This window comes from Hemibagrus wyckioides, linkage group LG20, assembly GCF_019097595.1.
Source record: "Hemibagrus wyckioides isolate EC202008001 linkage group LG20, SWU_Hwy_1.0, whole genome shotgun sequence".
In the NCBI taxonomy this organism is placed as follows: domain Eukaryota; kingdom Metazoa; phylum Chordata; class Actinopteri; order Siluriformes; family Bagridae; genus Hemibagrus; species Hemibagrus wyckioides.
The window spans coordinates 17,475,179-17,502,736 of record NC_080729.1 but is presented as its reverse complement, the minus strand read 5'-3'; the positions used below and the strand labels follow the sequence as shown (position 1 = coordinate 17,502,736).

Here is a 27,558-nt window from a genome sequence, read left to right as displayed (position 1 = left end):
TAATTAGGTAAATAACTAGGGTCAGATGGTCATATTAAAAAGGAAGAATTGAGCATGAAAAAGCAGATTACTTCTTTTACATGTAGAAGTCTTATATTAAGTCTTGATTAATATATAAAAAAATATATTTTCAAGAAAAAAATGAATAAAATATAATAAATTAATTATAAATGTAAAAGTAATTTATCTAAAATAATAATAATAATAGAATAAAGTAAAATACATCGTAATAAATAATACATTTTTAAGAAAAATAATACTAAGGCTAAAACAGCTAATAACAAATATACAATAAATATTTATACAATAAATATGACTATGGGGTGCGCTTACTTTTGCACTGCTTGAGTGTTTGCTTCAGTGCTACCTCGGTGTCTAATATGTGCATCTGTGTTCTGGAATTTTCCATTTCAGCTAGTGATGTGCGATTCATGAAAGATTTGTTCACTTTAAATGACTCTTCTTATGTGAATCGATTCTTTGATTCAATTGATTCTTTAAGTGAGTCCATTTCCACACTAAAACATTCACTCTCTTAGTTAAAGTAAGTGTAAGTGTGTGTGTGTGTGTGAGAGAGTGAGAGAGAGAGAGAGAGAGAGCGCAAAAACCTAAAAGCAAGACATAGAATCAACCATGAAATTATTTTCATCATTATTTATATTTTTTATAAACTTTTTATTACTTTATTACTATATCTTTATTGTGCAGCAGTGTCCGTTATTCATCTAGCATTATTCACAAATAACCTGTAAATGTAATCTGGGTTCTTATCACCCCTAAATAAAGTCTGAAAATGATCCTTTCATACAGTAGCAGTGTGAATTGTTTCACTAGAACTGATTCATAAGAGTCGATTCACTAAAACGAGTCATTATGGTACTGAATCAGTGATTCAGCCACATTGTGTTGTTTGTGAATGGAGTTGTTTCAGGAGTGTGTGTGGATTGACGTGTGTGTGTGTGTGTGTGTGTGTGTGTGTTAACAGGAGGTTGGCTCGCTCCACTCTGCTGCTCATCCCTCTGTTCGGGATTCACTACACCGTGTTCGCCTTTTCCCCAGAAGAAGTCAGCAAGCGGGAGAGGCTAGTGTTCGAGCTCGGACTCGGCTCTTTCCAGGTAAACGACCTGCTTTCATTTATTACCTTTTACCTTTCTTTCTTTCTTTCTTTCTTTCTTTCTTTCTTTCTTTCTTTCTGGTAGTAAAGAGAATATGTTAAATAGTTAACACTATAAATATTAAGTTTCTTCACGTCCGATTCGTGTCTTTCATTCTTTCTTTTCTTCCTTTTTTTAGCCCCCAGATTATTGTAACTGTATAATATGAAATAATAAAAGAATAAAATTAAAATAATGTGAAAGTATCTATAACCGAGAAAAAATTAAAAAAGCATAAATTTTTAAGGTCAAATACAAATATAGAAATAAATAAATATTTATTTATTTACTTCTCATAAAATAATGAAGAATTCTATATTATAAAATAATTATAATTATATATCACAAATATTGTAATGATATATCTTAAATTATAAATAATAATAATAATTTATTCATACTGACAGACTCAACATTTTTCTTTTTTCAGGTCAAATAGCAAATAAATATATGTGCTTTATAATAATAATAATAATAATAATCATCATCATCATCTGAATATTTATCTTTTTATTTGTTTATTATAAAAGTTTAGCAATTCTATTATTTTAAATATAATTTTTTTTAAAAAAGTGATTCTTTTCTCTACATTTTTCTTTTTCATTTTGTCTTGAAATTAAATTTTTCACACGTATAAGACAACTCCCAAGCTCAGTGTGTTCAGTGCAACTGCAGTCAATGGATTGTGTTTAAAGAAACACCACCTCCAAAATAAACCCCGCCTACTTACGTTTATCCCACTTCTAAACCCCCAGAGAGCGAACGTCCCTTAATAAAGAGCTCGCTTGTTCCGATTCAGTGTGAAATGAGTCTCTCAGTTATACTGTGATGTGATGGAGGGAGCGGTGATGTGATGCAGCTTTACTCACTGATACCCCGAGATCCGGGATTAGTGCTTGACTCTGATTCTCTCTCCAGGGCTTTGTGGTGGCTGTGCTGTACTGCTTCCTGAACGGAGAGGTATGTGTTTAATGTCGCTTTCTCTCTTTCTGTGTGTGTGTGTGTGTGTGTGTGCATGTGTGTGTTGTCTGTGACTTGTCATTTGTGCAGTTGTAAAATAACAGACATGTTTTTCATACCTCTGTCTTCTTCTGTTGTATCTTCTGTGTAACTCCATGAACACACGGCATGAAAAATGATCGATTCCATTTTCTATTTATTTTCTATTCATATTTAATTACAGTACTAATTGTATTGGTTAGCAACAACTAGGGACCTGAGCGTACTTCGAAAGGAAAAATCCACTCTGAATATTTATAATCTAATATAATGTAATTATAATTTCACATTTTGCACCATTCGTGACCGATAAAGTAATTCTGCATTCAGTTTATTAATTTAAACATCGACCTATTGGTACTGTATGTTTGCCCTCATTTACTACAGTTTACCCACAATGCCTTTCAACGACTGGCTGATGAGTGGTAGCTAGCAGGATTTAGCTCTCAGTTTATCTCTGGCTAAAAAGAGCAATGTGGCAGCGCTTTAGCATTTTGGACTGTATGCTCTCTCATGTCCTCATCTGTAATTTGATGCTAATATCATCTCTATACAAGCGCTAGTCATCTTGCAGAGCGCTAATTAACCTGACTAGCCGAGTCTTGGACATAACTACTGCTAGAATTCTGGGAGTCTAATGTTTACACCAAAGCTCCTAATTTGTTGGATTTCTCATTAATATGATGTAAACAAGCTAAATTGTGATTTCTGAGATTATTTTCACTAATGGAGTAACGTACAGTACATACCCTATATTGCCAAAAGTATTGGGACACCCCTCCAAATCATTGAATATAGGTGTTGTTTTTCAGGGGTTGGGCTCGGCCCCTTAGTTCCAGTGAAAGGAACTCTTAATGCTTCAGCTTCATACCAAGACATTTTGGACAATTTCATGCTCTTTGTGGGAACAGTTTGGGGATGACCCCTTCCTGTTCCAACATGACTGCACACCAGTGACCAAAGCAAGGTCCATAAAGACATGGATGAGTGAGTTTGGTGTGGAAGAACTTGACTGGCCTGCACAGAGCAGCCTGATAGAACACCTTTGGGATGAATTAGAGCGGAGACTGTGAGCCAGGCCTTCTCGTCCAACATCAGTGCCTGACCTCACAAATGCGCTTCTGGAAGAATGGTCAAAAATTCCCATAAACACACTCCTAAACCTTGTAGAAAGCCTTCCAAGAAGAGTTGAAGCTGTTATAACTGCAAAGGGCGGGACAACTCCATATTACATTCATGTGCATGTAAAGGCAGACGTCCCAAAACTTTTGGCAATATAGTGTACATTAGTCGTCAACAAAATCACAAATATTTGAGTACAAGTGCGTTTTGACCTTTAAACCCGAGCTCAGGTTTCTCCACTGATCTGTGTGAGTTTTGTGAGAGTGATGTGATGTTCGGGCAGGTGGGAGAGCGCGTTACACCCTTGCAGCTGAGTCCATTAAAAAAATGACCTTTTCAAGTTTCTGCCTGAAGGTGCAGTCGGAGATCAAGAGGAAATGGCGCAGCTGGACGGTGAACAGATACTTTGCTGTGGACCTGAAGCAGCAGCGTCACCCTTCGCTAGCGAGCAGCGGCGTGAACGGGGGAACGCAGCTGTCCATCCTGAGCAAGAGCAGCTCACAGATCCGCATGTCCAGCCCCCAGGCCGAGAGCGCCACCCTCAACCTGCCGACCTGAGCGTCCCGGCGGACGAGCCAGCTCCGAATCCGATCCCATAACTCCGCCCCTTTCTGATTAAACCCTGCTCTAGCCTCGGGGTCTCGCTCCCTGGACCGGCTGAAGAGGCTCTCTAATTATCAATATTTGTCCATTAATGAAAAATACATGACACATGACAACATAGAAATTAGGATTTTTGTTCAAAAAATTGTTCTTAAGAGCATCGATGCTAGTCTAGGGTTCTACCAGGTAGCACTAGAAATCAGATTCAGTGCAAAATATCATCATCTTCATCATCATCATCATCATCATCATCATCGTCTATATTCTCAGTGATGTTCGGTCCAATCCGATGGAAACACATCTGATCTCGGACGACCCACAATCCGTTCTTAATCCTGGAACTAATTTTCCAGCTGGAGTGTGTAACAGATGTGTGTTACTCCGATTAGTGACGAATAACCGCAAATAAATTAGGACGTAAGAGCAGCGATGAGCAGAAACGGACAACACTGAGGAATCTGATTCCAAAAATCTGATACTGGATACATCGAAAATCTGGCAGTGATCAGATATCCACTCGCTTCTCGTCAGTGATTCAGTTCATCTCTCATTTTGTGCTGCAGAGAAACCGGGAATCTCCTGGCTGTGAGGAATAAAAGACTTGAGGTGTTCTGCTCTTTCCTCCAGCAGCAGCTCTCATCTGTTTTATTCCTCTGTTACTGCAGAAACATACAGACACTTAGAGTTACTTTCAGTATCTGTGAGGCATCATCATCATCACCATCATCATCATCACCATCATCATCATCATCATCATCATCATCATCATCACCATCATCATCATCACCATCATCATCATCATCATCACCATCATCATCATCACCATCATCACCATCACCATCATCATCATCACCACTATCAGCATCATCACCATCATCATCACCATCACCATCACCACTATCAGCATCATCATTATCAGCATCAGCGATCTCTCTTTCTCTCTCTCGCTCTCTCTCTCTTTTTCACTCTCTCTATATTCACTTTTTCTCTCTCTCACTCCCTCTTTTCACATTTTAGCATTCTCTCTCTCTCTCTCTCTCTCTCGCTCTATCTCTGTCTCTCTCTCTTTTTCACATTCTCGCATTCTCTCTCTCCCTCTCTCTCTTTTTCACATTTTCGCATTCTCTCTCTCTCTCTCTCTCTCTCTCTCTCTCTCTTTCACATTTTTGCATTCTCTCTCACTTTCTCTCTCTCTCTTACATTTTCACATTCTCTCTCTATCTCTCTCTCTCACTCTCTAAATCATTCACTTTCTCTCTCACTCCCTCTTTCCACCCCCCCTCTCTCTTTCACTTTCACATTCTATCTCTCTCTCTCTCTCTCTCTCTCTCTCTCTCTTTCAGTTTCACTTTCTCTCTCTTCCTCCTTCTACTCTTTCTCTCCCTCTCCCTATTGATTGTTCTCTCCCCTCTCTATCTCTCTCTCTCTCTTCACTGTCTCTATCCCTCATTTCACGCTCTCTCTTTTACTTTCACATTCTCTCTCTCTCTCTCTCTCTCTCTCTCTCTCTCAGCTTCACTTTCACTTTACCTCTCCCTCTAATTGTTCTTCTCTCTCTCTCTTCCATTCTCTCTCCATTTTTCTTTCACTTTTTCTTTCTCTCACTTTTACCCTCTTTCTTTCACTTTCCCTTTTTTGCTCTCTCTCTCTCTCTCTCTCTCTCTCCTATCAGGGCGTCACCGACACTGGAGACTCCTTCCCTAAACCCGTTACAGATGTACTGCTTAAATCACATTCCATTTCATTCCGTTTACATTCCGGTCATCAGCCACAGATACAGATACAGATACAGATAGAGAGCAGAACTGGTTTTAAATCCTTATCCAGATGCTTAATGCAGTATATTTTTCTCTTAATGAAACGTAACCATCGTTACATAGAAAAAATACGAAAGTGAAAAAAAAAAAAAAAAAAAAGTGCACCAGATTTACGAAGCGAATCGATGTTAAAATACTCGGTGTTTCTGCCATCGTCCCTTCCAGAGTAAGAAGTGCCAAAATCTGATTATTTTCATATCGTCTTTATCTGTAAAATAGTGTTTCCTTTTTTCTTTTTCAAAGTGACCATGTGAAAGAAATTCTCTCTATATTCAGCAGCGTCGCTTGTAAAAAAAAACGGCTCAAGCTTCCGTCGTGAAAACGTGCGTCTCGATGATAAAAAAAAAAAAAAAAGGCTGTAAAACCTCTTTTATTTATTTATTTATTTTTCCTTCAGCCGCAAGTACAGAGTATGTCAACAACGTGAAGACTCGGGAAATTAATATCTATATTGACGTAAATATGGTATTAGTTGAAGTCTGTTGCTATTTCTTTTGTCTGGATGTTGTTGTAAGTGCTGCGGTGCAGCAAGTGTGACTCATTAAAATAAAAAAAATAAATAAATAATAAATAAATAAATAAATAAAAATTTAAAAATATATATATATATATATTCAACATCTGATATCCAAAAAATATATAAATAAATAAAAAAGACATTTATGTTACAAAATTACCACGGAATCATATCAACACTAATGGACAACTAAATAAATAAAAAAAATAAATTCTAATAGAAAGACAAATTGGTTTATAATTACGTTTAAAGGCCGGTAAAACATTTAGTGATTTATTTACAGTATTATAATAATATATATTAAATTAAAATATAATAATTGAGAATTATATTATATTATATTATATTATATTATATTATATTATATTATATTATATTATATTATATTATATTATATTATATTATATTATATTATATTATTTTAAAGTGCCTGCTGGTTAATTATTATATCTAAACAAACAAAAAACTATAAAACCGATTAAATTTGTACCATTGATGTCTTTCATTAGCTTGAGAACAGCGGAGATCTAGTGCTATCGTAGTTATAGGAATATTTTTTAAAACCATCTGTTGGTGCACCACAGACTGTGATCACGTTCGACGTCATTGAGATGAACTGCAAATAAAAAAAGAAATCTAGGGCTAAAACGTTTCAAAGCGAGCTAGCGAGCGATATGGATCAATTCTCAGACCCTTTACGGAGTGAAGTCTGATGTCAATCCAGTCATGCAACCAAAACTTTGCTGACAATCATAATTATTATTTTTCTGGGTTTTTTTTTTTTTATTTTAATCCTTTATCGTGACTGATTTAGGGACATAAACATCGCTGAGTGTGCTTTCGGTCTCGTTCAGTCAGAAAGTAAGTGTCAGTGTAGAATATTAGCAAAGCTAAACCAGTCATTATTCTGTGAATTTAAAATAATAATAAAAATAAATGAAAAAAAAAAAAAAAAACAAGTCACATGCAGTATGAACCTGCTTGGAGTGCAGGATGAGAAGATCTCTCGCTTTCTCTAGGTTTAATCTTGTCCTGTAAAGGCGTGTGTGTGTGTGTGTGTGTGTGTGTTGATCGTCTCTTGGTGTGTTGAGAGCCGGGTTCGAGCCGTGTCATATCCCTGATGTTATACCTGATGGCTGCTTGTGGAGCCTCATAAAGGTGTAAGAGTTTCTCGAATCCATGACCGAATCCTAATTCATTAATAAAGGTGTCAGTAATAAAGTGATCATTAACCCTTATGAATACAACAGAATGCTCAGTGATGGAGTGAAGCATAATAAAGGTATAGAGCAGGTTTATTTTCAGTCTGTGATCAAGCTACATCTGATCAATATCATGAGGATTCACTGCACTGAAGAACCAGTGGAAATGGTTCCGGTCGAATTCACTCAAGATGGAAGTCAAGGGGCAGATGATGAAGATGATAAGGATGATGAAGATGATAAAGGTGTTAAATACTAACACTTACAGTTTATTCAGGCTTCTAAATGGAGTTGTTTCAGTTTTTATCCATTTTTAGATACTTTAAATGTTAAGGAATGTCTGTGAGACATCATCATCATCATCATCATCATCTCTCTGTTTGTCTCTCTCTCTCTTGCTATCTTTCTATCTCTTTCTCTCTCACCACCACCCCCCCACTCTCTCTCCATCCTCTCATTCTGCCTGTCTTTTTTCTCTCCCCCCACTCTCTCTCTCTCTCTCTCTCTCTCTCCCTCTGCCTGTTCCCCCTCCTTTGCTCACCCCCTCTCACACCCCTCACTGTCTTTCTCTTTCATTCCCCCCCTCACTCTCCCCCCTCCCCCTTCCTCCTTGCACTCTGCCTGTTCCCCCTCCTTTGCTCTCTTTCTCACACACACTCTCTCTCTCCCTTCTCTCTTTCTCTCTCTCTCTCTCTCTCTCTCCTTCCTCTTTCTCCCTCTCCCAGAAACACAAACAAATGACAACAATTGGATTTAAAAAGTACATTTTACTTTAAACTGGAAACGTTTAAATGTTTCTTTTCCCAAAATAAATTTTATTAAATTTCTCCTTTTGCATCAAAAAAGTTTCACTGTGCATCAGTAAAAAAAAATTAGTAATTAGTATTTTTTTAAAGAAATTAATATTAGAAAAACTTGTAGATTTTTTTTTTATTTAACTTTGAAACACTGATCTGATCTGTAAATTGAGGAATTTAAAAATGCTTAAAATTCCTGAAAATAAATAAATAAATAAATAAATAAATAAATAAATAAATAAATAAATATTATGTCCAGGATTCATGAACTGCCCTTAGACTTCCACGACAAGTGATTTTCGACAAAAACTTTTTCTTTATTTGTTTCATTTCCAGTTCAGGAAAAATAGAAAACATTGATTGTCTTCTGTAATGACATGTATGTAATGTACGCAGTATGTTTTGTATAGAAAATGTCTTATTTTGTTTGTTTGTTTGTTATAAAGCATTGGAGCATTCCTTTACACTCGCTCTCTAAGTTCAGCTTGTTATTATTCCCCCTTTTTTACCTAAATTTTTCTTTATTATTATCCGACACACCGAGAGAACAAACGATGCGTTCATCCCAGTGAGACGCAGATGTCCAGGAAGGAATGTATTCCAAAAGAAAGCGCGAAAGGAAGAATGAAAGAAAGGAAAGATGGTGTGTGAAATAGAAAGGGGGAAATAAAATTAAAAAAAGCTGCTGCTTTCTGTGTTCTTGACACCAGCTGTCTTTCTGAGTGAGCGTGCTCAGAAGGTAACGACCATGTCTCGAAGCTGTTAGAAACCAATACCAGCTCTGTGTGTGTGTGTGTGTGTGTGTGTACCTGCCACTGGGTGGTGTCGTGTTCTTCTCTGTCATTACTGCGCTCATCCTGAAGAGAGCCCTTAAAGCCACACACGGCTCTCGTCGTACGGCGGCCCTTCGAAACCCTTGAATGTACCGAATCGAATCGTTATCGTACTTTCAGAGCGACTTGTCGTGAATCCTAGCCTGCTCTTTTATTTCCTTTTCCCTCTTTTTCCACCATGTGTAGTAAAGCTTCTTGGTAAAACAGCTGCGTGTTTTTTCTACATGTCCAACTTTCACTGTAGATAAAGAACAAACCTTGGTATTTCTGACTGTCTGTGCCAAATTTTTGTATCTGTGTATGGACTTTTAATCGTCCGCTTCGCAGCCAGGAGACGCGGTGGGAGGTGGCTTCGTTTGTTCATAGTCAGTTAATAGTGTATTAAAAAAAAAATGGACAAAAATGAACTAGCATTCATAAACAGGGACACTGGTTGTATAAGATTCTTTGAGAATTTCTATTTATTTCTTTGTAAAAGTGCCAAAATATTCAATAAATCGATGAAACAATGACGGAATGGGATTGTGTGACACACACACACACACACACAATATGGAAGGAGTAAAACACTTAGTTAATGAATCCTGAAGTGTTTTATTTCTCTTACCACAGAAAGTCGCGTGAAACAGCTACTTCGGCTATGAAACAAGCTACATCCTGTTATCAAGCCTCTTTTCCCGCTGATCTCTCTTGTTTTCTCTTTCTTTTCAAGACCAGAAGCATAAACTCCTCCATCACAGAGACTCCTTCCAAAAAAATCGCCTCAAAAACATGTAAACAGTTACGTTAAGTGAGACGTCTTGTTATTATCGAGTAATTAATGAGTAATACGCAGTAGCTAACTCTAAATAACAGGTTAAAGGACACATGCTCACAATTATTCATTAGATTTATTTCTTCTTTTATTCATGTCTGAACATAAAGGTTAATATTTCCACGTACAACATGTATATTTGATGAGACACATGAGGTTTGTTTCAGTCGTATCCCGTAAGGAAAACTCGCCCGTACGGAAAGTTGCCAAATAGAAGATTAATCCCCAGTGAGACTCAACAACAGGAATCTGTGCTTCACAGTAATGAGGTGCTTCAGACCTGAACGTGAAGATGAAGAAGAAGAAGGGAACGTTTATCTGAACCGAATAACGGCGCTCTAGCCTGAGCTCATGAATCCTCAGCGTTGGATGCTGAGCTCAGAATGTTAATCACAGCTATTATGCATACAGCTATTATGTCTAATGGAGCATTCGAAGCAATTCCTTCTGGGAATAGCCTCTTTTTTTAGAAGTAGGTCACCCACGTTTTCGGTTGTCGTCTGGATGTTCGAACCCATCCTGCATTTCGATGGTTTAATCTCCGCTCACAGATCCTTAGCGCTTCCTCGAGATCCGCTCTGCATCTCGTGTCCCTCTGAAGACGTGACGTTATTCCCGTTTCCGCTTCCCGTCTCCGACGTTCACAAGGACGTGACTTTAGTGGAAGTGGAATGCGACTGAGGTTCGGCCCTATCCAGGACACTGATCTGAGTGACGGTGATGCGGCGCTTTTTGCCAGGGCTGAGCTGATTCTGGGTCTGCCATTTCCACAAGATCCTCTTTAGCTCAGCCTGCACCTGGGGGGGGGAACAGAAATGTGCAGAAATAAACACTGGAGCTGAATCATCAGGAGAAAGTGAAACAGCCCTGAAACAAGCTACTTCCTGTTATCGGAATCATCCAGGGACGCCATGTTGATGAGACTATAGAGAAAGTAAGACAGCCCTGTAACAAGCTACTTCCTGTTATCGGAATCGTCCAGGGACGCCATATTGATGGGTCTATATAAGTAAAACAGCCTTGAAACAAGCTACTTCCTGTCATCGGAATCATCCAGGGACGCCATGATGAAAGTAAGACAGCCCTGAAACAAGCTACTTCTTGCTAATCAGAATCATCCAGGGGCGCCATGTTGATGAGACTATAGAGAAACTAAAACAGCCCTGAAACAAGCTACTTCCTGTTATCGCTTATCCTGTCATCTCACCATCCTTGCTTGTTTTCTCTACCTGTTTTAAAGTAAACTTCACTATCACATGCCAGAAAACGTGAATCTTCACTACTGAAACTGGAGACTCCTTCCTTCTCAAAGAAAGTACACTATGTTAAGTGTGCCATCTTGAATATCAAGTGTAGATAATAGTTAATGGACACATCGTCATAGCAACACCTTTTAAACTGTGATTATTTACCATATTTATTTCTTTATTTCTAAGTGTAAAACTGAATGCCATGTACACACAACTGCCTTCTGAAGCAGCGATGGTCAGATTCTGGTTTACAACTTCATATTTTCCAAACCCAGGACCTTAAATCATAAAATTATGACAAATTATGATGAAAATACTAGACTTAAGTGAAAATCATTTATAGCAGCAGTACAATGTAGAAATATGTTGTAGTACAGTTTCCACTGTATAGTCACTGCATATTGTTAGATTGACCAGGAAATGGACACATACATACCACCAGAGACATGTTCATACCTCTCCATTAAGGAAGCAGTACAGCAGAGAAACCACAAAACCCTGCAAATAACACAACGTGATCGATGAGAGGAAGTATAGCGAGACATTTCACGTGTTTAAACATTGAAGGTTTTTATTTGCACAGTTTGCATACAGTATACACCTGAAATGAAAACCCACCACTTCTCCTACACTGTGGGAATAAATCATCTACATTTAATACACCATATTTCTAAAAGTTTTGAGACACCCGTCCCAAATGTTATTGAATTCAGGTGTTGTTTTTCAGGGGTTGGGCTCGGCCTCTTAGTTCCAGTGAAAGGAACTCTTAATGCTTCAGCTTCATACCAAGACATCTTGGACAATTTCATGCCCCCAACTTTGTGGGAACCCCTTCGGGGGTTTGGGGATGACCCCTTCCTGAAATATCACAATATCATATAGGGATGACCCCTTCCTGTTACAACCCGATAAAATACTTTAGGGATGAACTAGAGTGGAGACTGCGAGCCAGGGAGTCTGTGCATGTGACGTCCCAGTTTTGGCCTGGTTGCTCTAATTCATCCCTAAAGTATTCTATCAGGTTGAGGTCAGGACTCTGTGCAGGCCAGTCAAGTTCCTCCACCCCAAACTCACTCATCCATGTCTTTATGGACCTTGCTTTGTACACTGGTGTGCAGTCATGTTGGACCAGGAAGGGGTCATCCCCAAACTGTTCCCACAAAGTTGGGCGCCTGAAATTGTCCAAAATGTCTTGGTATGAAGCCGAAGCATTAAGAGTTCCTTTCACTGGAACTAAGGGGCCGAACCCAACCCCTGAAAAATAACACCCGAATTCTATGATTTGGAGGGGTGTCCCAAAACATTTGGCAATATAGTGTATCTGCCAGGAGCTACTGGGATAGTTCCCTGCCAGACCACTAGAGGGAGTGCTAGGAGGTGTTTCAACATAGCCTGCTCTTTGTGTTTTCCCTAAGTGTCTTTGCCATGCCCTTCCTATTATTCCTGGTCACCTGTTCCACATTTATCCTAATGTTTTGTCCTATAATCACCAGCCCTTTTGTATCCGTCTCTTGGTCAGCCATTGTTTTGCGCATGCCTGGTAAGGTGTGACGCCATTGTGAATCCAGGTATCCATGTTTGATTTGTTTTGCATCATGGTCAAGTTGTGTTGTCGTGTTAGTTTTGTTTTATGTTAATCATCCAGTGCCTGGGTTTTAATCCTGCGCATTTATCTGATTTGCTGTAATGTGGGCGATTGAGACTACCGCAGAGACTTGGGCTCAATTCCCCCTTCAGGCGATGTCTCATGACCGTTACAATTAAAAAAAAAAGGATGAATAGAAATAATGAGAATAAAAAGAGATTATAAAACCCGATGTGTAAACATTATGTGTTGCATTTAGATGTTACATGTAGTAATAGTTCAGAATGGAGCCATTACAGAACAGTGTGTTTAACGTGATGGTGATTTACATATAGCAACAGTAAAGTGACGAATTTCAATAGAGTTACAAGTTAACTTAAAATAAAGTTAGAAGATTAAAGTTTCACACACACGCGTGCACACACACCTGGAAGGAGCCGAGGCCGAGCTCGATGTAGAGTCTTGCCGTTTCTCCAGTGTTCTCTGGCAAGAAGGCGAACACGGTGTAGTGCATCCCAAACAGAGGGATCAAGAACAAAGTGGATTTAGCCAACCTCCTGCCAAAACATCCGTCCATTTTATTTAGCTTCAGTGCACTGAATAGCAGGGCCAACAAAATGTTTCTGAGTGGCAGGAAAGAGTTTTATGCACTCTGAGTGGAGTTTTCAATTCTTACACTGTCAAGTGAACACAGGCTGGCCATCTAGACAGCACATTTGAACAGGTTTCTGTCAGGTTAGAACAGCTAGCCAGTTAACTAGCTTTAGCAGTGAAGATTATAAGCATTCAGCTCAGAAAGTCCTGTCAGGTTAGCTGAAGTAGCTAGTTAACTACTTTTAATAGTTTAGATGATGGAGCATTAGCATTAGCGGTGAATATTATACATATTCAACAATATAACTTAAAATTCCTTTCAGAGAGTCCTGTCAGGTTAGCTCAAGTAGCTAGTTAACTAGCGTTAGCATTGAAGATTATGGAGTATTCATCAGTATGATTTAAAATTCCTCAGAAACTTTTTCTAAGATTTCTAAGGATTTAACAAGATAACTTAAAATCTTTGGGATTCTATAATTGTTCATCACCTGGATTTTACACTGACCAAAGGGTTAACTAGCTAGCAGTTGTACATTGCTAAACAGTTATGAAGGTCCCTTCAGGTTAGCTGTTATTTTTCTAGCTGTCTAGTCTAGTGCTGGCAGCAAAAGATTGCAAGCTTTTATTCCCCCAATATAAGTTCTCTCAGAAAATGTTAAAGGATATGAATTCTCCCAGAAAATCCTGTCAGGTTAGCTGAGATTATTAGCCAGATGACTAGCGCTGGCAGTAAAGATTAAAACCGTTTTATGAATATGCCGTAAAAATGCTTTCAGAAATCCTGCCAAGTTTGCTTGTATTAGCAGGCTGGCTAACACAATCTGTGAAAGTACATGAGCATATGGATGCCAACAATTTGCTTTTTCCTTCTGCCAACTCACTGCCCTGCCTTCTGTGGTCTCCGATCTAAAGACACTCTATTATGTGACTCACATGAAATGACCGGTGTCATTGCCTCCTACTCCGGGAAACTTGAGCTTCTCCACCAGGATCCGGATCACGTTTAGGAAGATGATGATGTTGGCCTGAGAGATGCATATTAAGTATCATTTTTAATGCATTCCATGAAATACAGAACAGAAATACAGACAATATCTTGCTGATATAAATGGTGTTACGTCCTTACTCACAAACAACGACGCTGTTATTGGACCTTTGATTATCCACCACACGCTGACGTTCTCCGTGTCATCCCAGCATCTGGAAATGAGAACCCAGAATGATTAAAAGCAACTAAACATGCACTTACATTTTGAATAAATGATTGACATTGACGTACCCGCTGTTGTCATAGAAACTTCGGGCCAAAACCCAAACTATAAGGACCACTGATGGTACACCTACAAGTACAAAAAAGTACAACTGTGTAATACTTTAGTAATGAAAAAGTGAAACAGTCCTGATAAGAGCGCTGTGTACTGTGTAGCTTTTTATCAGGAAGGTTGATAAGAGAAATTACTATCCTCTGGACTTATTTTTATTCAAGCACTGACCCCATCCAGTCAGAATGTACCACCAGAAGTACTTCCTCTGCGAGACGAAGGTGAGAGCCAGCAGCGTCTGCAGGTACATGCCCTCCACCAGCAACCAGAAGTAATTAGCCAGGATGCTGAACTGGAAGAAAGCTACAGCAGATTTACACGCCACCTAAAGAAGAGTAAAGAAAGAACAAAGCTATCATTAGATCAAGGTGCATAAGCGCTAAAGACACTACTGGCAGAAAAGTTTTCAGATTTTTTTTAGTAACTTTACTTCACTGTTTTTTTGTCCACTCATGGCCACCGAACATTTGGAAGGAAGCTTAAGCACCATCCGCCTGTCATCAGATATTCCTGAAAAGCTAAATTCTTTGTTTTGGGTTGTGCATTTATAAACGAAGCCCTTATTTCTGTCACGTACAGCACAATTCTTTCTTCACATTTCCCAGCTTTGGAGCAGAGTTGGGGCCTTGTTCAGGGACCCAGCAATGGCCTTCTTTGCAGTGCTGGGGCTTGAACCTCAACCTTCTGAGCAACACACCAGAACCTTAGCCACTTGAGCTACCACTGTCCCTTTTTAATACCCAATAGTTGATTTGGAAACTCGTTAAAACACTTTTTACATTTTTGTGGGTTGTTTTGTTTGGATTGGTTTGTTTTTTTTTGATTCAGAACAAAACTTCTAGATGACCTTTAAGCATGAAACAAAGTTTATTCCCATCCCTAATTAACAGGATATTACGAAGGATTATATTAAGGATTTATATATATATATATATATATATATATATATATATATATATATATATATATATATATGTGGGTGAAATGTGAAATGAGACAGGGAACACATGAAGAAAGGGAGGTGCAAAAAGGCATGGAAAGCCAAGACACCAGCTGGAATCAATCAGTAATTAGAAAGCAATCCTGGTCAGTAACCCTGGTCAGTACAAATTAATATAAAAAGGTGTATCATTACTAAGGTGTCACACAAGAAACATCTCAAGATGTATATATATATATATATATATATACGGGATTGAGAAAAAGACAATCTGTTTAAAAGGACTGGATTGTTTTCTGTTTTAAAACCCGAATAATGGCCCGGGTCAGTTGAACCTGAACACTACTAAAGGGTTAACTGTAATTCTGTAATAGTGTAAAGGTAATTCTGAACTTTGCTATGTTGCTATATATATATATATATATATATATATATATATATATATATATATATATATATACAGGGGTTGGACAATGAAACTGAAACACTGGCCAATTTAGTGCTGGAGGTTTCATGGCTAAATTTGACCAGCCTGGTGGCCAATCTTCATTGATTGCACATTCCACCAGTAAGAGCAGAGTGTGAAGGTTTAATTAGCAGAGTAATAGCACAGTTTTGCTTAAAATATTGCAATGCACACAACATTATGGGCGACATATCAGAGTTCAAAAGAGGACAAATTGTTGGTGCACATCTCGCTGGCGCATCTGTGACTAAGACAGCAAGTCTTTGTGATGTATCAAGAGCCACGGTATCCAGGGTAATGTCAGCATACCACCAAGAAGGACGAACCACATCCAACAGGAGTAACTGTGGACGCAAGAGGAAGCTGTCTGAAAGGGATGTCCGGGTGCTGACCCGGATTGTATCCAAAAAACATAAAACCACAGCTGCCCAACTCACTGCAGAATTAAATGTGCACCTCAACTCTCCTGTTTCCACCAAAATCTTGGGCTGTGGACAATGTGAAACATGTATTGTTCTCTGATGAGTCCACCTTCACTGTCTTTCCCACATCCGGGAGAGTTACGGTGTGGAGAAGCCCCAAAGAAGCATACCACCCAGACTGTTGCATGCCCACAGTGAAGCATGGGGGTGGATCAGTGATGGTTTGGGCTGCAATATCATGGTATTCCCTAGGCCCAATACTTGTGTTAGATGGGCGCCTCACTGCCAAGGACTACCGAACCATTCTGGAGGACCATGTGCACCCAATGGTTCAAACATTGTATCCTGAAGGCGGTGCCGTGCATCAGGATGATAATGCACCAATACACACAGCAAGACTGGTGACAGAGTGGTTTGATGAACATGAAAGTGAAGTTGAACATCTCCCATGGCCTGCACAGTCACCAGATCTAAATATTATTGAGCCACTTTGGGGTGTTTTGGAGGAGTGAGTCAGGAAACGTTTTCCCTCCACCAGCATCACATAGTGACCTGGTGACGTAGTGATAGAGAGAGAGAGAGAGAGAATCTTTTCTTTAATAAACAATAAGGGTTTTAACTCGAACTTGAAACTCAAACTTCTAGGGTGGTGTGTAATGAGATCCTTTTTCATTCATTTCTATTCAGCCCCGTGAGTTTAGAGACACATGCCATCCTTCTGACATTTGGATCTAGGGGGTTTGAGAGGTTTGAGTTCTAATAAGGTCAACATCTCATAAAAAAGATTCATATTTACAATTCATATCTCACCAAAATAGTCCTGAATGAGAATCTTGACTAAGGCAGGAAGCAACCAGGAAATGTTCGGCTTATCAGATGGGGTTTTGTAAAAGGGTGGGTGTTAGTTTCTGATTCTGGACTGGTCAGATTAAAACGATCAGGAATGTGAGTCCGAGAGACCTTGTGGATTAAATCTTGTGATTTACACTACAGTATGTTTAACCGTAATGATCCTCGGGGCATGTGTTTCATATGTTTTATGGTGTAGCGATTTCAAAAGTATAGAACAAACATGGTTTTTATTAAGAATATTAATTACCGGAGCTAGACATTTAAGTGAATTAAAATATTAAAGTCAGATTAATTGAACATCAGAAGAGTCATAAAGTTTAACTGCGCTTTTAACCTTCGACTGCACCAATTTGTCGCCTTGGTTATAGGAGAGCGGTGGACTAATATAATATCATTTTAGATTTAGTCCTACAGCAGTATACGGAACAATTTATCACAACTTTCATTTAAATGACATATTGGTTCCAGACAGATGGTGAAGCCAAACCAAATTCTTAACGCATAATCGGACTGGTTTTCATCCATATATCAGTTTTGAGAAATGACTTATTCACTGTATTAGATTTTGAAGTATTAAACTGGTGCAAATGTCCTGATGCTGAACAATGAGTCTGCTGAAAAAATGTAAAGGTCATTTTTTTGATACATTAGAGCTGTCAAAAACATGTAGTGTTCAAATCCTCTGAAGTTTTCTGTAATGGATGTACGATTCGGCGCTTTCCTGCTGAAGGTGTATCACTTTTCTAAGCATTTGGGCCAAATGCATTTCAGCACTTGATGCAGAAAATAAGACTAAATTTAATCTAATATTAAATTGAAGATCACAACCTTTTACAGAGTCGTGGATTTCCACCAACAGTGGTGGAATACACTGTCTGGTTAAAAGTTTGTACACCCCTGACCATCACACCCAGATGTACAGGGGAACCTAGGCATACGAATGCCCTTCCTTATGAAATTTTCACCTTATGAATTGAAAAAATTTGCATTCAACATACAAAGCATTTTGGGCATACGAACAAACTGAACCAAAACAAACGCCGGCTAATTTGCTCATACGTCTGGGAGCCGTTCAAAATTTGTTTGCGTCAGTGGAAAGCCGAGCGAAGCTAACCGAAGTGAGTTTACGAATTTTATTAATTGATTTCCAGTCAGCAAAAGCTGTTTGGAAAGAGTCAACCCACGATACCAACCTTGCCTTCGGCATGCGTTCAAAAGCTAGGTGATTTTTCAGGCGTTTTTTTGTGGACAGATTGGTGGCCTGGGCGGTCTGTTCTATTTTTAGCCCAAGCTTGGTGGCACGACTTCCTGTGAGGAGCCTTGAAATGGAATGCTTGGCTTGGGTCAGTTCTTTGTAAACAGCCATACAGCTTACCTACGCTTCGTATTGGGAATATTGGTGATATTTTGGGTGGCTGGAACGGACTATCTGCATTTACATTATTTCTGTTTTCGTCAAACAAAATTGTCACCTTCAGAACTCGCCGAATTCAATTCATATGCCGAGGTTCCACTATAGTTCCAACAATTTGAAAGCACACACTTGTATAGAAGTTCTCTGTATTCTGTAGCTTTAAACATTTCACTGTTCCAGCATGATGCACAAAGCCCCTGAGCTGTATTAAGACATGGTGTGGAGGTAAAGGTTGGACTGGAAAAACTTGAGTGTCCTCCACAGAGCCCTGACTCTGACTCAACCCCATTGAACACCTTTGGGATGAACTGGAACACCGACTGAACCCCAGCTTAACATCAGTATCTGATCTCACCAAAGCTGAATGATCACAAATCCCCACAGCCATGCTCTAACATCTAGTGAAAAGCCTTTCCAGAAGAGAAGACTTATTAGAACAGCACAGGCTGTTCCTATATCTCAATCTCTGTTCCTTACTGTGGACATGAAGCAGTGATCCAGAGACTCGTCTGAGAAAAGAACCGCATCTTTGATGAAGACGGCACTGGCTCGGAGAATGAAGGAGGAAAAGAGATTGATGTGTATGTAGTTTCTGGTACAGTGGAACTTCCTGCGATATGAAACAGCACAGTCATTTATAGTATCATTTGAACAAACCTTGAGAACTGTACCTGATAGCTTGCCAAAAAAAACAAAAAAAACTGTACCTGAAGACAGTGAAGACTAAAATAGCTGTTATGAGAGATATCAGAGATGTGGCGTACCCTGCTGTGTACACCTGCTTAAATGTTGAGAAGTAGGTTGTCTGAAAAAAAATAAAAAAGACAAATTAAGGTCAGAGATTTAGGCCACGCTGATGCATCCTCTACTTATTTAGTTGTACTGACATAGGTAAGAACTATTGCTATTCTTATAAAGAACAAAACCAAATGTACCTTAGATTCAGGCTCTGTGACATTTCCTAACTCACAGGCATTCTCATAAGGAGGGTCCAAGTCACTCCAGCCTTCTGCTGTGCAGTTCCTGTAGATGTAACCTGGAAAGCTTGATCAGTTAGGGAAAATTCCTGCTACTTAGCCTTTCCTGACCTCCTACCACCTTGAGGAGGACAGCTCTTAAATGAATGGTGCTTATATATTACCAAAGTGTGCCAAGATCATCATCTTAAAGGACACTAAATGATCTTCTTAAGCGAATGTGCTAGTTGCTTGGTTTGCCTTCAGAATTCCACTGCCGCAGTATGTCAGCACTATCTAGTATTTAAAAGAACTGAAAGGTGATCACATGTGACTTATGGTGTAGGATACTGTTTACTCTCATTGCCATGTTTATCTCCATAGCTCACAGGGGCAGGAATCACGCTGCACCATGTTCATTCTAGGAATTGTTTGGTTTTGCCAAATAATTAAGTCTTTATAGTTTGATATCAATTCATTTTGCAATTTGCTTTTTCTGGGAAGTCAAAAATCTGCTTAGGATTCCAGAAACTACAGAAAAAAACCCCAATGTATTAGCCATGCAGGTGGCCAGTGAATGTGTTTAAAGGTCATTCTTAGCTCCATTTTCACTCTTACCTCATGTAGCTAAGTCTATTATCTCAGAAATAACCAGATTTCTTTATGGAGGAGAATTTTAAGCTCTTCAACTGCTATTAAAAATCCCGAGAAGTCATTTGGATTTTTTTTTTGTGTGTGTGAAATAAACACTAGAAACCCAATTTCTAGTAATTTGTAGACCATAAATTTTAGGCCTGTAAATTTCCATGACCTTAATACCAGACCCTATGAAACAGAGAGACTGTTAGAGCTACAGATTTGAGCCATTTTACTCCCCAAGCTTTTAGAATGTTTGGTTAGCATTTTGTTTGTTAGTTAGCTAGGAAAACCAACGACGTTCATGGAAGAAGAAGTTTTCAGTTACCGAAGACAAGGATAGAGTTTGTTTAGGAAGAAATAAAAGCATCTGTGACCCGTTTTATGACTCCTCCAGTGTGCCAAGGGGCCATGCTGCAGGCATGCCAAACTAAAGTAGGTTTTAGTGTCATTACAGGAAAAAATGCTCAAAATAACCACAGTCGAAATGCTAAAATCGGGTTTCTCAAAGCAGTGCACTTTGATCACATCACCTTGATGCAGAGCAAAACCCCTGCAATTCTTCATTCGGCTGACCTTGCTTGCTGGAAAAGTGCTGGAAAACTTCCGAACAGGACACGTTAACCACCTGGCCGACGTCGGCTCTGAGCCAGCAGCGGATCTCGTCCCATTCCGTCTTGCAGCCTGAAACACACAGAAGCAAACGGCGGCAGTCACCAGACGGTGTGGCGTAATCAATCTTGTCTGCTAAATCATGCACGCAAAGAGCATCTTCCATCCGTCCTTGTCTGTCGGTTTGTGAGTTTCCTTTGCTTTTCATCCATCATCCATTCTTTTAACTTATTCATACAGCTCCATGTTCCTTGATGTGATAATCCCAAGACAAGGCATTTAGTCAAAGAGAAGACGTTTAAGTGAAAGTGCCACCCAAGGAGACACTTTTCTTGGTGCTTCAGACATTTCAATCGACACGTTTGCAGATTGTCAGGAATTTGGTGTAGAAGCCACTTGGTGATGGAACCGATTATTTGTCACTCATTGCATAATGGCCTCCATATTGGCCTTCTTTCACCTGAGACTATTAAACCGTTTTGGCTTCTCAGCTACCTGGATGATCTTCAAACGACAATAAGGACAGTTCCAATCCTTCACTTAGTGTACTGAAGCACTCTGTTTTACAGAAAGTGGGTTCAGGCCACAACAACCTGAAGCGCCTACTACCAGGAGTGGGGTTTGTATAATATCATAATATCTCATTATAGCTGTTTATTAAAATCTAACACTTTTTCGTTAAAGCTGACTTTATATTTAAGTTCATATTATTTATAATAATTATTTTTAAGTAATTATTAAGTAATTGTGATTCACATGAATGCAAGTCACCAGTCAAATCTTAATAACTATTTAAAAAAAATAATACTAACAAAATAAAATAATAACAATAATAATAATAATAAGCCCTGCTTGTGTAGCAGATCCCAGATGGATGTTAGATTTACATTAGATTTAGAATTTCAGGTAAAATCGAAAAGTTTTACTGTGCTTGAACCAGGTGTATAAATAATACCATTTAATATAATGCCATCTTTGCCTCTTGTGCTAAAAAAACCATAAAAGCATGTAAAAAAATAAATAAATAAAAATAAAAATAAGACAAATGAGATAAAAGTAAGTCAGTCTGGATAAAGATGTGTGCCCAGTGCCAGAAATCTAAATAAATGCAATACGCTGTCTTCTCCGGTTCTAATAAAAGACCCCTAAGTCGCTGTTTACCTGCTTAACACAATTACCCTTTTCCATTCGGGTCAATTAGCACGAATCGGTCACGGGCACTCACCCTGTCTCTCGCCCCATGTGCTTCCACTAACTCTTCTATTTATAGCGTCTTAATTCCGAGAGCAGGTCCAGAGAGAGAGAGAGATGAAATCAACACACATCCCTTTTCACTTCTACAGTGCCTGTGGAAATCACCGTGGTGATTAGAATTGACGGTTAAAAGCGTTTCCGTGTGAGAGTTTTCCCTCAGTCTTCTCTCACGCTGCCCGTCATCTTTTATTTCCATTCGTTTAAAGAAAGACGAGGATCAAACAGAAGCGGCTTCGTGGCCACTTGCGTTATCGTGTAACGCAAATCAAACCCATCGAAAATCCAATCTCACTCCTGTCTACATGGGAATTCTAACACAAGGCTGTGGAAATGAACTCTGCGGCATCCAGAGCCGGGTTTTCATGTCAAGATGTAAATCTGACACAGGACAAAGAACCAGGCTACCACTTGTATCCTGAGCTGGAGCATGGTTCTAGGGTTAATTAGCATATCAAGGTTAAAAGAAGCTCACCCAAATGAGGATGAGTTTCCTACTGAGCCTCAAGGTTTCTTCCTCTTACCATCTAAGGGAGTTTTTCCTTGCTACACTCGCCTCAGGCTTGCTCACTAGGGACGATTTTGTCTAACATCTAGGACTTTTGTACGACGTTTCTTACGTTCTGTAAAGCTACCTTGAGACAACATCCATTGTTAAAGGCGTTATACAAATAAAATGTAATTAAATTGAATTGAATTGAAGGTGAAGTATATCTAGTATTTCTGATGAAGTGTGCTGAGGTTAAGGTCTTATTGGATGATGGATTTTAAATGATATTTATTTTTAAATATCAAGCTCAAGTGGGTTGTTGACTGGAAGATCAGGGTTCAAGCCTGAACTATTGGACCGTTGAGCAACCCTTTCTGCTCCAGGGTCACTGCATCATAGCTGCCCCTATACTGTGACCTCAACTGGGATTTATATGAAGAAAAGTATGTAATGGCTAATAATATGTGCATATAACAAAGACACTGTTGTTCTTCTAAAAGTTTAGAGCTTAAAACTCTTTTTTTTTACCACTTTTTTTTGTTAAAGTTGCCATTAGATTTAAGTTCATGTTATGTATAATAATTCATTTTTAAAGTATTTTATCGCAAATGTAATTCAAGTGACCAGTGAAATCTTAATAACTATTAAAAAGAACTCATTAATGCTAGGTTGTAAAATGAAAACACACACACACCAGAGAATAGTATGGCTGGGCGGCATGACAAACTAAATACCCTAATATTATATGGAATGCGATGTGTATCCTGAGGTAAAAGTTTGCTAACTAACATCCAGGAAGTAATTAACACTGGACTCATATTTTTTAATTATTAATAATTGCTTAATTACTAAACTCAGACACCACATGGTTCCTGGAAAATCTCAGAAATGGATTGTTTTTGAAGTTACACAGTCATTTTTCTCAGCCCGAAGTAAACCAGCAGCATTATGGACAGGCTGATGAGAAGCTAGAGTAAGATGGTGGTGTAGTTACCCTGTGCTTCTGTCTGGTTCTTGCTCTCTTTCCTCTTGATCTGACTGCACAGCTCCTGAGCCTTCATGTGCTGGGAGATGATGGCGCAATCCGGGTGAATTGCCTCCACCTGCAGAACCTGCGCATTCGGAAGGATCAGATCGAGTCGTAATGATTAAAGCAAGACTGAAATCATTATAAGAGAAATGTAGTCACATCTTTTGGTGAGTTTATGCTTTAGAAATCATTGAATTCTGAGCAACATCACAAACTTTGAACTCTAACATCATGCCATAATATAATAGTTTCAGTACACTTTCCTTTCCTGACTAGAAGCATGAATTAAAACAGAGAGACTAATTTAAAATAATTCAGTGAATTAAAAGACTATAGAATGAAGTTTGAAGAACCGAAGCATTGTTTGTTGAACAGCTGACAGTTTTAGATTAATTGATATGGAAAAAAAAAGGGGGGGGGGATCAGTATCCTGATTTGTAAAAGTGATCCACAATAGCTTGTATTAAAAAATTAAATAATAATATTAATAAAAATTTTAAAAATGTTGAAACTTTTATACAATACACTTTTTTTTATTTAGTCTTTTTTTTGTGGCTTAAATGAGGAAATCTGTCTGTAGAGCTGAAAGAACTGTAGTCATTTTATTTATTTATTTATTTATTTATTTAGAGTGAAACTCTCTGGAGTCGAAGAATCTGGTTGTTTTGCCAGACAATGCAAGGTAGTAATTGCTATTATTTATTTATTTAATAATTTATTTATTTATTTATTTTATTAAGTAAAACAGACACTATATGCTAGTTTATTTAGCTATTTCCATGTTACTTTTATTTATTCATATTATATATTTAATATTTTAAAAATATTTAGCCGTATATATTTTAAGTCAATTTAATTTTTGTTATTTCTTCTATTTAAAATTAAATAATTCAATACATTAAAATAAATTCTAAATACAAATTTGTCTTCTATTTCTTCTACGTCTTCTTTTTATTATTATTATTATTATTATTACAAATAAATACATTGTCCTAGTTGTATTAAGCCCTTTTAAATTCTAATTTCTAGTTTTTAATTAACTTGATGAATTGCTGTCAATTTTTCTGTCTTTATAAACCAGTCTGCTTTAATCTATAAACAAAAAAAGCACAAAACGTATAAAGCAATAAACAATAAAACTTATAAAACAGACAGAAACTCACAGTTCTCCAAAAAGAGCCGAGTATCCACAGATATAACGCGTTCATGTGCAAACTGGCCATAACCGTCCCCTGATATCCAGGTGGTGTTAAAGTAATTACCCAAAATAATCCACCAGAATCCAATCAAGACACCTTCATGTTCTCTAAAGCAATAGAATTTAGTCTGAGTCACGGAGATCGGACAGATTTCCACACTCAGAAGAGCGCATCCTGCAGGAGAGACTGCAACTGAGGATAGGAGCGAGACACGTGCACACACACACACACACACACACACACACACTAGCTCTCTCTCTCTCTCTTTCTCTCTCTCTCTCTCTCTCTCTCTCACACACACACACACTTTCTGGCTCTGTTCCACATCACACATTGCCCTAATAAAGTGCACTCAGAATATTACACTACATTAGAGGATTGTTTGAATCGGTATTTAGAGAAAAGGAGAGCACTGGAGTAATAAACCTGTTTCCATGATGTCACACATGATTATGTGTGAAATATGTGAACAGATGAAATTGCAGCTGTGAATTCAGTCACTGAGGTGCCTTTTCCAAACTGGGCTGAAGTGTGCAGGTGTGGGATAAATATCTGGTTGGGATATTCTTGGCTGCATGCGGCACTCACTTTGGTAAGTGGGAGGTTTAGTGGCTATCAGGGTTACCTTGATGTTCTGGGGTTGGTGGATCAATTCCTGCCACTGTGTGTGTGGAATTTGCACAGACACCCTTGTGTTTCTTCCCCAGTCCAAAAACATGTGTTGTAGAGTGACTAGCATCTCTAAATTGACCATAATAGGTGTTTGTGTAATTGTGCTATGCAAAGAGTTGGCCCTTGTCTAGTGTGTTCCTTCATGGATCTTTAGTACTTTGCCTTGGTCAAATTGGAAGTGGTTCCGGAGTCTATCTACACTGGGCATGAGACCGGCATACATCCTTCCTTTCCTATTAGAAACAAAACTATGGGTGGACAGCAGGAACTAAGCATTGGACTTAAGATCCAATGGGTGCTTGTGTAATTGTGCCATGCAGTGGGTTGGCCCTCATCTAAGGTGCCCCTCTGGGATAGGCTCCAGGGATGAGGTATGAGTTCCCCTCAACCTACTGTAGGATAAGTGACTGGATGGATCTATAGGAAGCACTTTGCCTCGGTCAAGGAGGAAGTGGATCAGGAGTCTATCCCAGGATACACTGGGTATGAGATGGGAATATACCTCATGCTCCTTCACATGTACGACCAATTAGACAATCCACTTACCAGTGTGTTTTTTTTTTTTTTAGCAGTGTGACTGGTAACTTCCTAATAGAAACCATCAGGAATTATGTAGAGTGGAAGTGTATCAGAAGTCTATCCCAGGAACACTGGGCATGAGACTGGCATACATCCCAGATGTGATGCCTGTTAATGTCACCATTCAAACTAGGACCAGCTATTCCTTGGAGGAAACCCTTTACAGAACCTAATGGAGTTCTTCCATAAACCTGCATTCAGGATTCAGTAGTAAAGGCAGGTAGAACATGTTCAGCAGAAAGTTTCCTACGAGAAACAGCGCTATAGGAGGACACCAGGATGACTAAGCGTTGGATTCAATGGGTGTTTGTGTAATTGTGCCATGCAATGGGTTGGCCCTTGTTTAAGGTGCCCCTCTGGGATAGGCTCCAGGTTCCCCTCAACCTATTGTAGGATAAGTGGCTGGATGGATTTATAGGAAGCACTTTGCTTCGGTCAAGGTAGAAGTGTATCAGGAGTCTATCCCAGGAACACTGGGCATGAGACTGGCATACATCCCAGATGTGATGCCTGTCAATGTCACCATTTAAACCAGGACCAGCTATTCCTTGAAGGAAACCCTCAGAGAACCTAATGGAGTTCTTCCATAAACCTGTATCCAGGATTCGCTAGTAAAAGCACGTAGGACTCATTCAGCAGAAAATTTCCTAGGAGAAACAGCACTATGGGAGGACACCAGGATGAAGGCGGAGGTTAAGGTGTTGAACTTAAGATCCAGTGTGTGTAATTGTGCCATGCAATGGGTTGGTCTTTGTCTAGGGTGTCCACCCTTGGATAGGCTCCAGGTTCCTTGCAATCTGGTGTAGGATAAGTGGTTGGATGGATCTTAAACTTTGTCTTGGTGAAGGAGGAAGTGGACACTGAGTATATCCTGGGAACACTGGGAGACCTGAATGAGATGCCTGTCAATCTCAAGGCATCAGTCACACACTCCTTCACATGTTTGGCCAATTAGACAATCCACTCATGAGCATGTTTTGGAGAAGTGGAAGGAAACTGAAAAATTGCACAGAAAACATTTTATTTGTGACCTATAAATGTGACTCTTTCCCCAGACCCAGAACGAAGCTCTGTCACCAGACCAAGAACGATCCTTTTATCTGTCCACACGCATGTGCTAGCTTACAGCATGTAGCAGTAGTTGTTTTTGATCCAACATGGGCATCAGTCCATGGGCAGTGGATGAAGCGTTAACAGCACTTGGCCATGCTGGTTCTGTTTCAGTCTTGGCACACCATCTTCTGACTGGTAATTACATCTTATTAGAACAGACGGAAGCTTTGATTGCAGTAATTTCAAGATGACAAGACTGTGGGGTGATCGCAGCATGATGAAGCACACAATTGCCTGGGAATTAGAAAAAAGTGAGAAGAATCCAGAGAAATGAAAAATTTGTTTCAAATATACAGTATATGGGCATTATTAATACA

The 27,558-nt window shown here is 38.9% G+C and overlaps 2 protein-coding genes across 8 annotated transcripts in view; one reads left to right on the top strand and one right to left on the bottom strand.

The window, feature by feature from the left end:
- Positions 1 to 9,556, top strand: part of adcyap1r1a (adenylate cyclase activating polypeptide 1a (pituitary) receptor type I) — a 42,111-nt gene extending 32,555 nt beyond the window's left edge. For 2 of the 4 annotated variants that reach the window (XM_058418350.1, XM_058418352.1), the window contains 3 exons: positions 986 to 1,115; positions 2,073 to 2,114; positions 3,617 to 9,556. In XM_058418350.1, coding sequence (XP_058274333.1) covers positions 986 to 1,115; positions 2,073 to 2,114; positions 3,617 to 3,874 — 430 coding nt within the window. In that variant the 3' untranslated portion in view covers positions 3,875 to 9,556. The remainder of the gene's footprint in view (positions 1 to 985; positions 1,116 to 2,072; positions 2,115 to 3,616) is intronic. The other 2 variants (XM_058418351.1, XM_058418353.1) reach the window with 1 other exon arrangement.
- ghrhra (growth hormone releasing hormone receptor a) overlaps positions 9,529 to 27,558 on the bottom strand; it is a 25,114-nt gene continuing 7,084 nt past the window's right edge. For 2 of the 4 annotated variants that reach the window (XM_058418358.1, XM_058418359.1), the window contains 13 exons: positions 24,842 to 27,475; positions 23,643 to 23,760; positions 20,872 to 20,979; positions 19,639 to 19,739; positions 19,411 to 19,508; positions 19,181 to 19,313; positions 14,781 to 14,934; positions 14,567 to 14,627; positions 14,418 to 14,487; positions 14,221 to 14,312; positions 13,121 to 13,250; positions 11,565 to 11,606; positions 9,529 to 10,655 (listed from right to left, as the gene is read on the bottom strand). In XM_058418358.1, coding sequence (XP_058274341.1) covers positions 10,500 to 10,655; positions 11,565 to 11,606; positions 13,121 to 13,250; positions 14,221 to 14,312; positions 14,418 to 14,487; positions 14,567 to 14,627; positions 14,781 to 14,934; positions 19,181 to 19,313; positions 19,411 to 19,508; positions 19,639 to 19,739; positions 20,872 to 20,979; positions 23,643 to 23,760; positions 24,842 to 24,901 — 1,323 coding nt within the window. In that variant the 5' untranslated portion in view covers positions 24,902 to 27,475 and the 3' untranslated portion in view covers positions 9,529 to 10,499. The remainder of the gene's footprint in view (positions 10,656 to 11,564; positions 11,607 to 13,120; positions 13,251 to 14,220; positions 14,313 to 14,417; positions 14,488 to 14,566; positions 14,628 to 14,780; positions 14,935 to 19,180; positions 19,314 to 19,410; positions 19,509 to 19,638; positions 19,740 to 20,871; positions 20,980 to 23,642; positions 23,761 to 24,841; positions 27,476 to 27,558) is intronic. The other 2 variants (XM_058418360.1, XM_058418361.1) reach the window with 2 other exon arrangements.